The following is a 13,763-nucleotide window of genomic DNA, read 5'->3' as shown; positions in this document are numbered from 1 at the left end:
CACACACACACACACCACCGTGTCTTCCAACAAACAGGTGCCTTTAAGCGAAGAGCCAAACCCCACAAGCTGCTACACGGTTGCCCTTCCTTTCTTCCGTGTGTGTGTGTGTGTGTGTGTGTACATGTGCGTGTGTGTGTGTGTGTGTGTGTGTGTGTGTTAAAACCCGGGCCACTTTATCAACAAAACTGCAACATCAAAAGTTGAGCAAGTGTGGCCTTTAAGTTTTTGGTCAGGTGTGCAGTCATACAGATATGGACCGCTGCTTGGGACCTAAAAAAGGATATTTCTCTTGTTCCAAAGTGAACACACTGAACACACACTGAACACACACTGAACACACACCTGCCTGTCTGTCTCCACTCCTGTAAGCCTGATAAATATTTTTTTCTGTCATGTGAAAAGTGAGAATGTATAAATTAAAGAAAAAGGAATGTGCTGATTCAGGTGTGTCAAACTCAAATACAGATCTTGTACCACAAAATGTTCATCTGTAATGATTAAAAATCAGTCGTATTGGCAGTTGAATCAAAGATGACAAAAAATTGCAGGTATCATGACGGAACCAAAAGGAAACATCAAACTGGTCATTGGTTCACAAACTAGAAAGAGCAACACATTTAACATCAAACGTCTGTGAAGCGTCTTCTTGCGGGATTAGTTTACACTGTAAGCATGCTAGAGGCCATTATAACATCACCATAGCAACACCACAGCAGCACAAACGGAACGATTGATTGATGATTTATTTTCCTAATGTTCCTCCATCCACTAGGTGGCGGTAAAGCCAACAAAACCCAAACGGACAAACCCCAAAGAAGAAGAAAAAAGGCGACAGGAGAAGATAATTCGTCGCTTCTGCAAACATGGATTTCAAAATACGAGCTGCTATAAAAGAGGACTGTAAAGAAATACAGAGAATGATCATGGTGAGTGTAATCTGTGTTGGAGCCTTAAATAAAATCATGATTATGGACCTGACTTTAACCGATTGTAGTGATTGATTATAACAAGTCTACTTTATTTGTTGAATGACTGTTAACACACATTCACTTATGACTTTTTAAATCTCAGGAATTGGCAATTTATGAGAAAATGCCCGAACAAGTGAAAATCTCTCATGAAGGTAAGTGCACATGTTGTAATAAAAAATAATAATAATAATTTAAAAAATGCAATATTTGAAAGTTTGCACAACCTGCATACTTCTACATTTCACTGTTGAACCATAACAGATGAAAGTGAATATAACATTAAAAAAAAGGAGTAATATTAAAATAGCTTTGACTTCTAATCTGTTTATCTGACAGATAAATCCTAAAGTAACCCCTGGTGAAAATAACTTTAGTAACATGACTGATGAATTTTATTTGGCTAGAACTGTGTTGTTGTTGTTTTTCTAATGCTGCTTAATAGAGAAAGTAATAAAATACTTTATACTAGAATTGTATATAGTGACCAGTGTAAATATTAACAGTTTGTGTTTTCTAAACGGGAGCAGAGGTGGGTTTAGTAGTGTTGAGTCATTAGTTAAACACCAGAACCCCTGGTGAACATTGGTAAATATATGACAGTGAGAAATTCCTGCTGGAATACTATCAACACCGAATTAAATCAGTCTCCATTGTCGCTGCACCATACAGTGGCTTGCAAAAGTATTCAACCCCCTTGAACTTTTCCACATTTTGTCACGTTACGACCACAAATCTAAATATATCTCTTATGTGAAAGACCAACACGAAGTGGCACACAATTGTGAAGTAGAAAGAAAATTGTATATGATTAAAAAAAACAACAACAAATAAAAACCCGAAAAATACAGTGTGCAAAAGTACCCAGCTCCCTTTTCTCTGAGTGTAACCGATTGCCTTCAGAAGTTGCCTGATGATTGCTGAATGACCAAATGTTGACCTAATAACAAACTCGAGTCCACCTGTGTGTAACCTAATCTGAGTACAAATATAGCTGTTCTGTGACGGCCTCAGAGGTTTGTTAAGAGAATATTGAGGAGCAAACAGCATCATGATGTCCAAGGAACACACCAGACAGGTCAGGGATGAAGTTGTGGAGAAGTTTAAAGCAGGGTTAGGCTATAAAAAGATTTCCCAAGCTTTGAACATCTCACGGAGCACTGTTCAATCCATCATCCGGAAATGGAAATTGTATGGCACAATTGCAAACCTACCAAGGCACGACCACCCTCCAAAACTTATAGGCTGAACAAGGAGAGCACTGAACAGAGATGCAGCCAAGAGGCCCATGGTGACTCAACGAACTGCAGAGATCCACAGCTCAGGTGGGATAATCTGTCCACAGGACAACTATTAGTGGTGCGCTGCACAAATCTGGCCATTATCTAAGGTGGCATCGTCATGCTCTGTGTGTGCTTCTCTTCAGCAGGGACAGGGAAGATGGTCAGAGTTGATTGGAAGATGGATGGAGCCAAATACAGGGCAATCTTGGAAGAAAACCTGTTGGAGTCTGCAAAAGTCTTGAGGCTGGGGCGGAGGTTCACATTCCAGCAGGACAACGACCCTTAACATAAAGCCAGGGGTACAATGGAATGGTTTCAAACAAAACTATTCATGTGTTAGAATGGCCCAGTCAAAATCCTGACCTAAATCCAATCGAGATTCTGTGGCAAGATCTGAAAACTGTCGTTCACAAACACTCTCCATCTAATCTAACTGAGCTTGAGCTGTTTTGCAAGGAAGAATGGGCAAAGATTTCAGTCTCTCGATGTGCAAAGCTGGTAGAGACATACCCCAAAAGACTTGCAGCTGTAATTGCAGCAAAAGGCGGTTCCACAAAGTATTGACTCGGGGGGGCTGAATGCTTTTGCAAACTGTACTTTTCAGTTTTTATTTGTAATTTTTTTTTTAAAATCATGTACCATTTTCTTTCTACTTCACAATCGTGTCCCACTTTGTGTTGTTCTTTCACATAAAATTCCAATAAAATATATTTCTGTTTGTGGTCGTAACGTGACAAAATGTGGAAAAGTTCAAGGGGGCTGAATACTTTTGCAAGCCACTGTAAATAAATTCAGCAGGGACATGTTCATGTGCGCAGGTGTCACTTTGAAGGATGAGTAACATCCAGGCAAGTCTAAACACGTCACACCACGGGTTTTTTGCTCAGAAATGACTTTGCTGGACATGTTTTGGGAGGTAGAAAGGATAAAATACTTCATTTAGACTAAGTTGTTTGTACAGTAGAAGAATTTGATCATATGGACAGGCTGTAATGATAATAGTATGATAAAACATCTTGAACACATTTCATGTCCATGATTTCTTATATACCTGCATCCACAAGAATGGACCTGCTATCATGAAATGTGTTTGTGGGATGATGAAATCTTTCATTTCTTAGAACTGGAGCGTGATGGATTTGGCCAGAATTCCTACTTTGAATGCCTTGTGGCAGAAGTACCAGAGGAGCATAAATATAAAGCAGGTAAAGTGATAATGGAGACCTTTCCTTTGGGGGGTTCCTGGCCAGACAGGTTTGAACCTGTAGGATCTCACACACTCGTACAAAGAGGGATTCTGCTGCTGACTTCTTCATCCAGATTCTGCTGTTGTAGCCATTAAATCATGCTTTTCATTTATTTTTTTTGACTAAAGTTGCTGCTACGGTTCAAAGAATAATGCCGGTAGATTCAAATTCCAGTCCATCATTTTATGCATGGACATGTGCACAATATTTCAGTTATAGTTTATTGATGGTTATGTGGAAATCTACACAGATTTCCCAAACACTTTAAAATAAATATATTCTTTAATTTGAATGCAAGACACAAGAACACGTAGACATTCAAATGTCACTTTAAGTTTTTCTGCTGTTCTTTCTTGTCATTCGTTCTTTCACGTTTGTCTTTAGGACATACAGTTGTTGGATACTCCCTATACTTCTACAAGTATAGTACCTGGAAGGGGTGTGTAATACATATTGAAGACTTGTATGTGATGCAAGAATTCAGAGGTAAAGTTACAATCAAGTTGTCTTCCTAGAAGCCTCAAAAGAAACTGTTAAATAAAATTGAGTTTACTTTTATAACAAGTTTTTCTGAAAGAATTCGGTCTTCGAGTGAAAATCATTTCATTCTTGTACTTTCGTACTGATTTCCTTTTCAGGAAATGGTATTGGCAAGGCTTTACTGAGCAAAGTGGCTGAGGTAAGGTTTTATTTCAAAGCCTCTTTGTGTGAGATCAGCGGTTCTGTGTGATTAAACAAAAAACTTTTTTTTATTTTCTGAGGTGGGGAAGAAGAAGCAGTGTCAGCGGCTGGAGTTGAATGTTTTAGACTGGAATAAACCCTCTCGCGACTTCTATGCTGCTAAAGGAGCTGTGGACCTCACTGAGAGTGAAGGCTGGCATGCCTTACGTTTCCATGGACAAAGCCTGGATAATTTAGCAAATGAAGCCCCTGAAGATTAAACATTTGCTAAACAGTTATCTTTGTCAAGATGCAGCTGCTTTTTTTATTGCCATAATCAATCAACTGTTTCATGTAAAAATGTTAGAATACTCCTGACTCTACCTGGTTCACCACTACCTCTATTATGTCTTGGTTTTTAAATGTCCTTTACTCAAACATGGGCAAACAGACACATTATAAGGCACTAATTTCATCACAAAAGGTTAAAAGGAAATAATGATGCCATCAAAACAAGTTCTGTAACTAAACACTCCTTTATTTGTACAATTTAAATGGTGTTCTCTTTGATTGGTAAGGTTGAGGCACATTGTGCAGCTGTAGTTGCGACTCAATGTTGAATCACATTACAAAATTCTGTTTTGGTCAAATCAGTCTCTGAAAATGATATATGGAAAATAAGACATAATAAAATCCATAACACAAACACAGGAAAACTGCATGGCTGTGAAAATATATAAAAAATGACCCCCAAAAATTCACAAAACCAATATGAAATGTTTATACTTGTTAGACCATCGCTTAAGTAATCCAGTTCAGAGGAGACAGTTGAAATAACATCAAACAGAAAGACATTGCGATAAAATGCAGTTCTATACATTTACTTCATAAGTAAGAATCAGATTTACTTCCCAGACCTGAGCGGAAATATTGAGCAGGTTAAAATGTTTTTACAATTCAATGAACCTGATTGGCCTTGTTAAATTTCATGTCTGATCAGTTAAAATGGCAAAAAGGATACCTGCGACTGAAAAATGTCTATTGAGTCTTGGGGACTCTTCTACATTTGTAGCAGTGAGCAAAACTTCCCATTTGCAGGGTAGTCTTTTACTCCTTGTGTTATTCATCCTCCTTGTGGTTATTATTATAGTTTACCATTTCATATGCAACTCTGATAGTTTGAGCTGTTAAAGTGTAATATTGAAGTGAATATTAAAATCCAGATGAAATGTATTTACAACAACTTTCCATTAGCACTCCAAGACTGTGGAGTAATATCCTGTACAGAATGTTTTCCACAACACAGTGAACTTCACCCATCCTAACTCCTGAGAGTTTCTCTTTCATGATACAATGAGCAGTGAGCCTGTGTACCTGAAGTTAAATAGTAGATATATTCTCTTTGCTCTGTTCACAATTAGCACATTATGTTATCAGCACATTTGGAAAGAGACAAAAGATTTAAATATAAACTAGTTATTTTTAAAAAGATTCTCATACTTCTAGACACTGATCATGAGTGTTGTATTGCAAATGTTGACTTCTCATGTGCTCCTTCAGAATAATAAATGTAGTTAATTTCCTCTTAAAGTAATTGAGTAAGCAGACTGATCTAACTGGCATTCCTTCGTGAATCCTTTGTATCCTCTCAGACATATGCATTTCTTCCATAGTTACTGGTCTGTGATGTTGCCACCGTTGATATCGCATGTCCTCTGGAGGATGGGTGGTATATGTATGGTCTGAAATGCAAGAGATACATGTCATTGAGGAGCTTCATTTTATTCCGTTAGACCCAGGCAAAAGTGTGTTTTGGGAACACCTACTCACATTTTTTCATTGGGGCTCTTCACTTTACAACTAAATATCAGGCATGAACCTCCACAGATTGCAAGTACAGATGAGGCCCAGCCAATGTACAAGCCCTCTCCGATCTCATATCTGTGGCACAGCAACATTCATGGGTTATTATTGAATCCACTGCAACCAACCTTCTCACATTGGGTCATTCAGATATTATACCCTCTGTAGTACTGATGCTGGTGGTATACTCACTTTGTCCCTGGATAAAACTGGTCAAAGAACTGCTGCGTGATGTTGGCGGCGTACCAGGATATAGCAATTAAGGTGCAAATCCCTACAAAACAATGTTTACTTTAGAAATATCAGACATGAACCTGCCTGATATTTCTGGATTTGATTTGAGTTTGAACAGTTCTAAGTAACATCCACATTGGAGGTTTGTGAAGAGTCGCCTGACGCTTCACTAATCGGTGAAGTAATGGAAAACTACCTGTTTGTGATCACTGCCGCATTTAGGTCGTCTATCAGGCAACCTGATGATATGTTTGGGCTAGTGGATTGTTTTCAATGACTTTTTAATGATATTCTGACTGGGACCATAGTCCTTAGCGGGATATTGATGTAAAAGATGCTAAGCTAATTAAAGAGCATTCCTATAGAGTAAACCCAGTGAAGCGACGCTAACCCTATCACTTATTTGGGGAGACAAGTGGGTCAGGGTCAGGTGTCCCCTGTGGAGGCCGAAGTTGCTTTTATAGTCGAATGTCCCATCCTGACCTGCAGAAAGGCTCTGTGCAGCTTCCTAAAGCAGATTTTTATATTTCTTTTATTTGTGCAGTATCTGTTGGCTCTTGTGTTATTTTTTATTGAACTTCCCTCTGCGTAGGGCTTTCAAACCATCCTTGGTTCATTAAATAATTGTATTTCAATGTATTTCAACCCTTAACATCTGTTTTTAATGTTACAATTCTCCATGCATGTATGGTACATTTGACAAGTTGACTATGACTATGACTATAAAGGAGCTGGGTTGTTACAGACCGTATAGTTATACAGTGGTGCCTCGTTCCCTCGGTTAATGTGTTCCGGGAACCACAGGCAATTAATGAATTCCACAATAGAGCGACAAACTATTTATGTTATTATTTATGGTAATTGAAATGTTTATGCACCCTCCCCATACTGATGTTAAACTACCTTTTATCTGTATTACCTTTTCCCACACTCTTACTGACTGTTCAAAGCACTTTTGTGTCTCTCCGAGACTCACAGAACGGAGTGCACTTCCAGATGCCGTCAGCCAATAGAATGCACGTACTGTATCCCGTGACTGCCTACCAAATATTTGCGGTCAAGTTGCAAGCGTTGATGTGCGAATCCGCACTGTATATTCATGTGTTTTGTAAAGAATATATGCAGTCTTTCAAAGTTAAATGAACTGCAAATGTAACTTTTCTCCTCTTTGTCACTTTAATTGTACATTCTGGAGCCTATTCTCTCAATTCCACCTGCTTTGTGTGAAGCCTTTTGTGTATCCTCAGGTTTGTTAGAGGATGGGTTGACCTTTCGAACTGGCCATCTGACTTCTGATAGCTTATCTTCCGCATACATAGATTTGAGTGCCTGATGGGATTGACCGTCTTGGGTATTTTGTGGGTGAAGTCAATTCAACAGGACTCGTCTGTGTGTTGACAGTTTAAGGAGATTATGTCTTCCCTCATGTCAAAGAATCTTCTATTTTATTTTGTGTAGAGTAGATCTTGGGCTGAGGAAGAGTTGTTTAAATCTTTGGAACAGGATGCAGGTACTGAACTCATCCTCCTCAACATTGTGGGATACAGTATAGCTTTTCTGTAATTAAGTGCTAGAATGAAGACTGGAAAAAATCTTCCATCACTTTGGACAAATTCAATCCACAACAGAGATAAAAAGTGTATATTTAGAAGGGGTAATAAGTATGGGGTCACAGCATAGTGGTAGACACCTTTCACTGCATCTGCCATGTAGATGAGATAATGTAGATTCAGAGTCTTTCAAATGGATTAAGTGTGTCTATGAAAGATAAGAAGCTGAGTCTGGCTGACAATTAGATCTAGATTTGCCATTATGGAAATTATTAATCCAGTTGATGACTCATAATCCACATATGATAAAATACGATTCGAAATGTTAAAGTGGGATTCCAGGGTCAAGACGTAAGGTATTACTTCATTTGGCATGAGCTGAATCTAATTAAAGCAAAGTGTTCATGCTAACATCACCATAGTGTGCAGTATGCCCTGGGTGCAGTGATACAGTGGACGATTTCCTCCTGGTGAGCCAAAAGGGAATGAACATATTCTGTGTGCTCTTCAGCTCTTCTGGATGTATGTAAAGATTTATCATGTTAATAAATGTTTTTTCTTGCACACTGCATTGGTAAAAGTAAATTATTTCTTTTTAACATAAACTGGAAATCATTTTTAGATTGTTCAGGGGACAATTATTGTCAGGGATCTGCTTTTTTTCTTATTAATAAAACGTTTGCTGTGAACAAATATTTCCCCCCTTTTTTTGGACACATCCACCTCATCCACTTTCAATTCTGTCTTTACCTTGCAGTAAAAAGAACACTCCTCCGACTGCAGCAATCCTCCCCTTGAGGATGTAGTTTTCTCCTCCTATTTTTGAGCACTGCATTCCTGAGAGAGTGGCCACGAGCCCAAAGGTCCCAAAAACAATGGAGGCGATCATGAGTGCCCGGGACGCCTGAATGTACCCTGTGTGTAAACATCAAAAAATACATTTATTTGTGATAACACATCACATCACAGTAACATTGATTTTATAAGAGCAGACGGAACCCTCTAGCAGGCCTTTTGCTAGCATGGTCAGAGGATAAAGCTTTTAGAAAAAACATACCAGGTATCTTCGATTGACTTTTTCCTTTTAATTGTTCTACTATTGATATTTTATTGTCTTGTTTCAATCCCCTTTTGACTTTAAAATGTTCTTGTATTTCGTTGCCTTTGTAAAGCACTTTGAATTGCCTGTGTATGAATTGTGCTACACAAATAAACTTGCCTTGCCTTGCCTTGCCTTACTCAAAGTGCCTGCCTCTTCAACAGATATGACATAGCCATAGTTGTATGTTACATTCCAAAATCAGTATGAGAATTTCCGTACAGTCAAATAGGACCAAACGGGCTTGATTCCCGATTCCAAACCCTTTAACAAAGCACAAACTTGCCCTCAACGTGTTAACTTCAACTATGTTTCTGCCTGTGATGAGATGAAGCCCCGATCTCAGGGCTGATCTGTGCTGGTTATCCACTTCCATGTGTTTCAGCCGTAGCCTATCGTACTGGTCTTTAAAGATTACATTTATCTATTTATGGCTACCTGAACTGGTACTCAACAAAAAAATCTTATGTTGTCTGGGTTCACTCTGGCTGACCTTGCTTGTCCTCTTTCATCATATTTAATATTACCCCTCTTACCACATATTGTAGTCATCACTGTAGAACACCTCTAATCAACTTCCAGATAAAGGAAACTGGCAAACAAGGACACTGATTTCTTTTCTCACTTTTAAGTTTAAGACAGGTAAAACTGTGTTAGTCAGTGATTGCATTAGTATTCTAGGCTGACAGTCATCAATAGCACAAAAACAGTGTCTGTCTTTTTGTCACATACCACTCAATGCTAGCAAAGATGGAAAATCCCGGCAGTTATGAATTCCCGTAGAGTCGGTTGCACATGACATCCACAGATTTTCATAGATTGTTGATGTGGTGATCACGTTACCGTCCACCGTAGAAACTTTCCAGTTTCTATTTGGAAGGGCAACCCCAACCATCAGCCAGGCCAGAAATCCCAGGAAGAAGGCAAAAGCTTCCACTATCGCGTTCATATTATCTCCTTGTATCTTCTGTCCGACCCGCGTTGTTATCCAGAGAAAGAAATGTGTGGATTTGGTGGCCCCAACGTTTCGGTGTGCCACACCAATCACAACTAACGTCTGTTCTAAGATGTTCCAGAAAACAAAAAAATTAATTATTAATTCTAAATAGCCAAGTTATGATTCACCCTATGGCCTAATCTCTTTGAACCTTTTCAAAGACATCAAATGTTTACTAAACTGAAGTGACAATTGAAGGGTGAGCCCAACCCTAACCTGCAAACCAACGTCTATTGACTTCAAGCCATTTGTCACGCTTTGGCATCTGCTTTGAAGACTCTGTCAATGATATCAGACAATTATTTGTGAGAAACAACTGAGACTTTGCCTCCTCACTTCATCCCGTGTCCAAGGGATGATGGGAAAGGTCCTGGCATTGATGGGGGAGGATGAGGGGTGAAGGAAGATCACCACATACCAGCCCACAACTGACCAGGGTTCCTGCCCCTCAGATAAACCTATTTGCTTGTCTGACAACTGAACCCAAGAGAGTTGTCATCATTAGTTTAACAAATGCGGCTGGCCATCAGGTCTTTATTGCCATGGTGATGAAGTGCCACAGCTGGATTTCAGCCCACATTCAACATTCACTTACTCTATTCCAAATAGATTGAAGTTAACATAAGACCTAAGAATTATTTGAATTGATGGATTTCTGGCAATCTCTTTTCTTCTACAAGATTTTAGTCTCAGCAAGAATTCCGCACAATTTCACACAAAGTAAGCTTCACTCAACTATTATTAAATATGACCAGTGCAGATGTCCGACATGCATTGCATGAAACTATTTTTTTGAAATGAATTTCAGTTATAATTCCAATAGCATTAAAAATTTAAAACCATGTAATAATGGTTGCAAGACGTATGAAACTCATGCCTTTGATTGAGCCTATTTGCATCTAAAATGAAATGCATAAAATAATCTATATCTAATATTTGTCTAACATTTGGTGTGAAGTCCTCTTATAAACTTCAGCAAATGTAATCTAGAACCACTTTTTCAAACTATGACAGTGACTACAGTTGTAACTCTGTCAAAGAACTGTAGATTAAAGCACTGAATAACAAATGTATGGTTTTTTTTTTGTTTTTTTGATCAGTCTGATTCTGTATAGTTCATATTAATTTTCTGCTAGAAAAGCAAAGTCATTGCCCTAATCTTTCAAAAAATACACAGCTGTATTTCTGTCAATGTGACACTCAGATTTAAAAAAATGCACACTCAGCTTTTGCAGAAAGCTAAATCATCTGTGAAAATAGAGCCTGAATAATAATGTGAAAAGTATTAAAATAAGCAAAAGTTAGTTGTTATTAAAAACTAGTAAAGGTAGCATTTTTTTTCTTTTGTAACTTTTTCATATTGTAAAAAGTTTCAAAAAAATTAGAATTTTTAGAAATTTAGGAATTTCTAAACATTTCTACAATTTTACAATTGTTATATTCATAGTTATAAAATTACCATAAGAATTTTTTTTTTTTCTGATTTGACTTACCTGGGAGAGCAAAAAGAGATGGAAATTCGCGACAGTCATAAATCCCTGTGGAATCACTCGCACATGACATCCAGAGGTTCTCGTAGAGTGTGGAAGTTGTAATTACACTGCCATCTGTGGTGGATTCCTTCCAATATTGATCTTCTAGTGATACAAAAACCAATATCCAGCTTACAAAACCCAGGAAAAGTGCTATAATCTCAATGAAGTCTTTCATCTTGAAAATAATTTTCTATTAATAATTAGCAAAACTAAAGATACTGCTCTGAGAGGAGCTCTATTCACAGCTTCTGTATCTGACATACATTTTGAGAGTGTGAGAACTGACTCAGGATTTTTGTCTCATGCACTCAAACCTGGTCTAATTTGAGCATTGATTTGTAGGCTGTAGCGACATTATAAGTCTGCTATTCCCGCCCAAAATTGATGACATTTCTCGGGCCTGGCATGTTACCATAGAAATGTAAGCATACAATGAACTTTTTTCCTCTTCTGATTGGCACTGGAGGCAGAGATAATCTCAGTTATCACACCTTTAAATCCTCGTGCCAAGAAATTTAAAAGGCTGCAATCATTTCACACTGATTTCTTTGAAGCTTCTTTCGGTGACAGCTGATATAACAGTGCATTGTTTTATTCAGCAGGTATGTTTTAAGAGGCTTGTCTACAGTCGTAATTGCAAAATATTTTATAAGCGCAATAACTATAAAACAATTGGAGACAGTTTCTCATTCAAATGAATTGGAAGATGCAAGAATGAGTCCATGAGGGAAATATTTCATGATGAAGCAAATCATTCCTTATGATGCCCTTATTCTCCTTCAAGTTCACTCCGGGCATCATTTGTCTTTTATTTGGCTCCTCACATCATCTTGTTCTGCTGCCTGTATCCCCTTTTGAGGAATTGGTAGCTTGTGATTTTAGTGAGGTCATTTAAGTTCCCTGTGCAAATGTAGTAATCCTTAATTGATGGCAAAGCAAACACTGATGGTGGGTGATGTATTGAATGCAGAAAGTTTCTATTTTAGCAACGGTTAAGCATTAACGAGTCTGTGCCAGGACAAAAGATGTCTTGAAAGTCTTGCTCTTTGTAGCTTCATTTTTTTTTAATCTGAAGCATATAGATTCAACAGTGAGGGCTGCTCTTTGGAAATGCCATGTTTAAATAGTGCAGTGCTGTCACTTAAAATAAGTTAGCTAAAGTTCTGGCTGCTCTAATGCACCCTTACGATGAAATTATTGCCTCTATACATTAACTGACATGTGGAAACATGCCAAAACGTAATTTTTAGAAGTACTGCAGCACAAATTAGTATTTACTGTATACAGACCCCTCCAATAGTTGCAGCACAGGTGAGTTTTAAGACACATGGTCACTCTTCATTTCAGTCATGTCATTCTTTATGAGAAACTTTAAACTCAACATTTACTGTCTGTATCTTATCAAATGTGAATTCTCTTTTGCCAACGAGTAATCACAAGCACAGTTCAAAGTACTGTCATATACAGTATTGAAAAGACATTCAAGCTTCAACTCATAATCTTTTGTCTGTTAATATTTCATTCGCTTGCCCTTCAGTCAGCTGAAGTATTTATTCAGTCGTGTCCGCACTGACCCCTATGCTTAAAGGGAAAGTTCGGATAAAATTAATCATATATGGCCTTAGGGTTTCCAGACACTGACATGGTGCCCTGAAGTCAGCACTGACATGAAGGTCTGTTATTTAAAATGAAGGCATATACAGTATATTGGCACATAAATGAGAAATGATTGAAATAAAACACAGGAATATGCCTGAAATTAACACTTCTGCCAGTCAGAAGACTTTTCTTGTGTGCACGAAATGCAAATGATGAATATCTTTTTTTTTTCTTTTTCCCCAGTATATACACACATTTTAAAAGCTTTGCTGCTGGCATGTATCAGTTGGCCATCACAATAATTCAGGACAGATTTCATGTAAAACATGTGTAAATGTTGGTAATGCCTATGATTAGTGCCAAAATTTTTAACATATTGAAAATCAACACCAATGCAATGCTATACCCTCAAATAAACATAACATTTAAAATGCTGATGTGGTTTTAAAGAATGTTAATGACATACTGGATTAAAAAGCTTGATGGTGATCCTGGTATGGAGAACACAAGCAAATTACAAATTTTCACACCTAATTTGCAACAACAAATACAAACCCCTTCTTACTGCATTCATAATAATCCAATAAATAATAAGAAAATATTCTAACTGGCAAGCTGCAAAAAATATGATAAAAAACTTTAACATGCTATAGTTTTATTCTGTCATATAAGTTATCTTTAAATAAAAATACAAGTTTTCATTATAGTTATTTTATTTTAATCAT

At 37.7% G+C, this 13,763-nt stretch overlaps 2 protein-coding genes across 2 annotated transcripts; one reads left to right on the top strand and one right to left on the bottom strand.

The window, feature by feature from the left end:
- Positions 1–666: 666 nt before the first annotated feature.
- Positions 667–5,608, top strand: LOC137606358 (thialysine N-epsilon-acetyltransferase-like). Its single transcript, XM_068331593.1, has 6 exons — positions 667–929; positions 1,075–1,126; positions 3,376–3,459; positions 3,886–3,987; positions 4,140–4,180; positions 4,263–5,608. The coding sequence occupies exons 1-6, from the start codon at positions 867–869 to the stop codon at positions 4,440–4,442; spliced, it is 522 nt and encodes a 173-aa protein (XP_068187694.1). The 5' UTR covers positions 667–866; the 3' UTR covers positions 4,443–5,608.
- Positions 5,609–5,809: 201 nt separating this feature from the next.
- On the bottom strand, positions 5,810–9,856 carry LOC137606488 (claudin-15-like). Its single transcript, XM_068331747.1, has 5 exons — positions 9,640–9,856; positions 8,559–8,723; positions 6,217–6,298; positions 5,992–6,102; positions 5,810–5,903 (listed from the first exon to the last, which is right to left on the bottom strand). The coding sequence occupies exons 1-5, from the start codon at positions 9,854–9,856 to the stop codon at positions 5,810–5,812; spliced, it is 669 nt and encodes a 222-aa protein (XP_068187848.1).
- Between the last annotated feature and the right edge of the window lie 3,907 nt (positions 9,857–13,763).

Source organism: Antennarius striatus, chromosome 13 (assembly GCF_040054535.1).
Source record: "Antennarius striatus isolate MH-2024 chromosome 13, ASM4005453v1, whole genome shotgun sequence".
In the NCBI taxonomy this organism is placed as follows: Eukaryota; Metazoa; Chordata; class Actinopteri; order Lophiiformes; family Antennariidae; genus Antennarius; species Antennarius striatus.
Note: the sequence above shows the minus strand (reverse complement) of the source record. Positions and strands in the feature narration are given on the sequence as shown.

Excerpts from the sequence above, each read along its gene's own strand:
- LOC137606358 (XM_068331593.1), top strand. The coding sequence starts at position 867 with ATGGATTTCAAAATACGAGCTGCTATAAAAGAGGACTGTAAAGAAATA. Across the intron at positions 3,460-3,885 it reads GGAGCATAAATATAAAGCAG|GACATACAGTTGTTGGATAC; the intron begins GTAAAGTGATAA and ends GTTTGTCTTTAG. Across the intron at positions 3,988-4,139 it reads TGTGATGCAAGAATTCAGAG|GAAATGGTATTGGCAAGGCT; the intron begins GTAAAGTTACAA and ends TTTCCTTTTCAG.
- LOC137606488 (XM_068331747.1), bottom strand. The coding sequence starts at position 9,856 with ATGAACGCGATAGTGGAAGCTTTTGCCTTCTTCCTGGGATTTCTGGCC. Across the intron at positions 6,299-8,558 it reads AGTGTTCTTTTTACTGCAAG|GGATTTGCACCTTAATTGCT; the intron begins GTAAAGACAGAA and ends ATTGTTTTGTAG. Across the intron at positions 6,103-6,216 it reads CAGTTTTATCCAGGGACAAA|ATATGAGATCGGAGAGGGCT; the intron begins GTGAGTATACCA and ends GCTGTGCCACAG.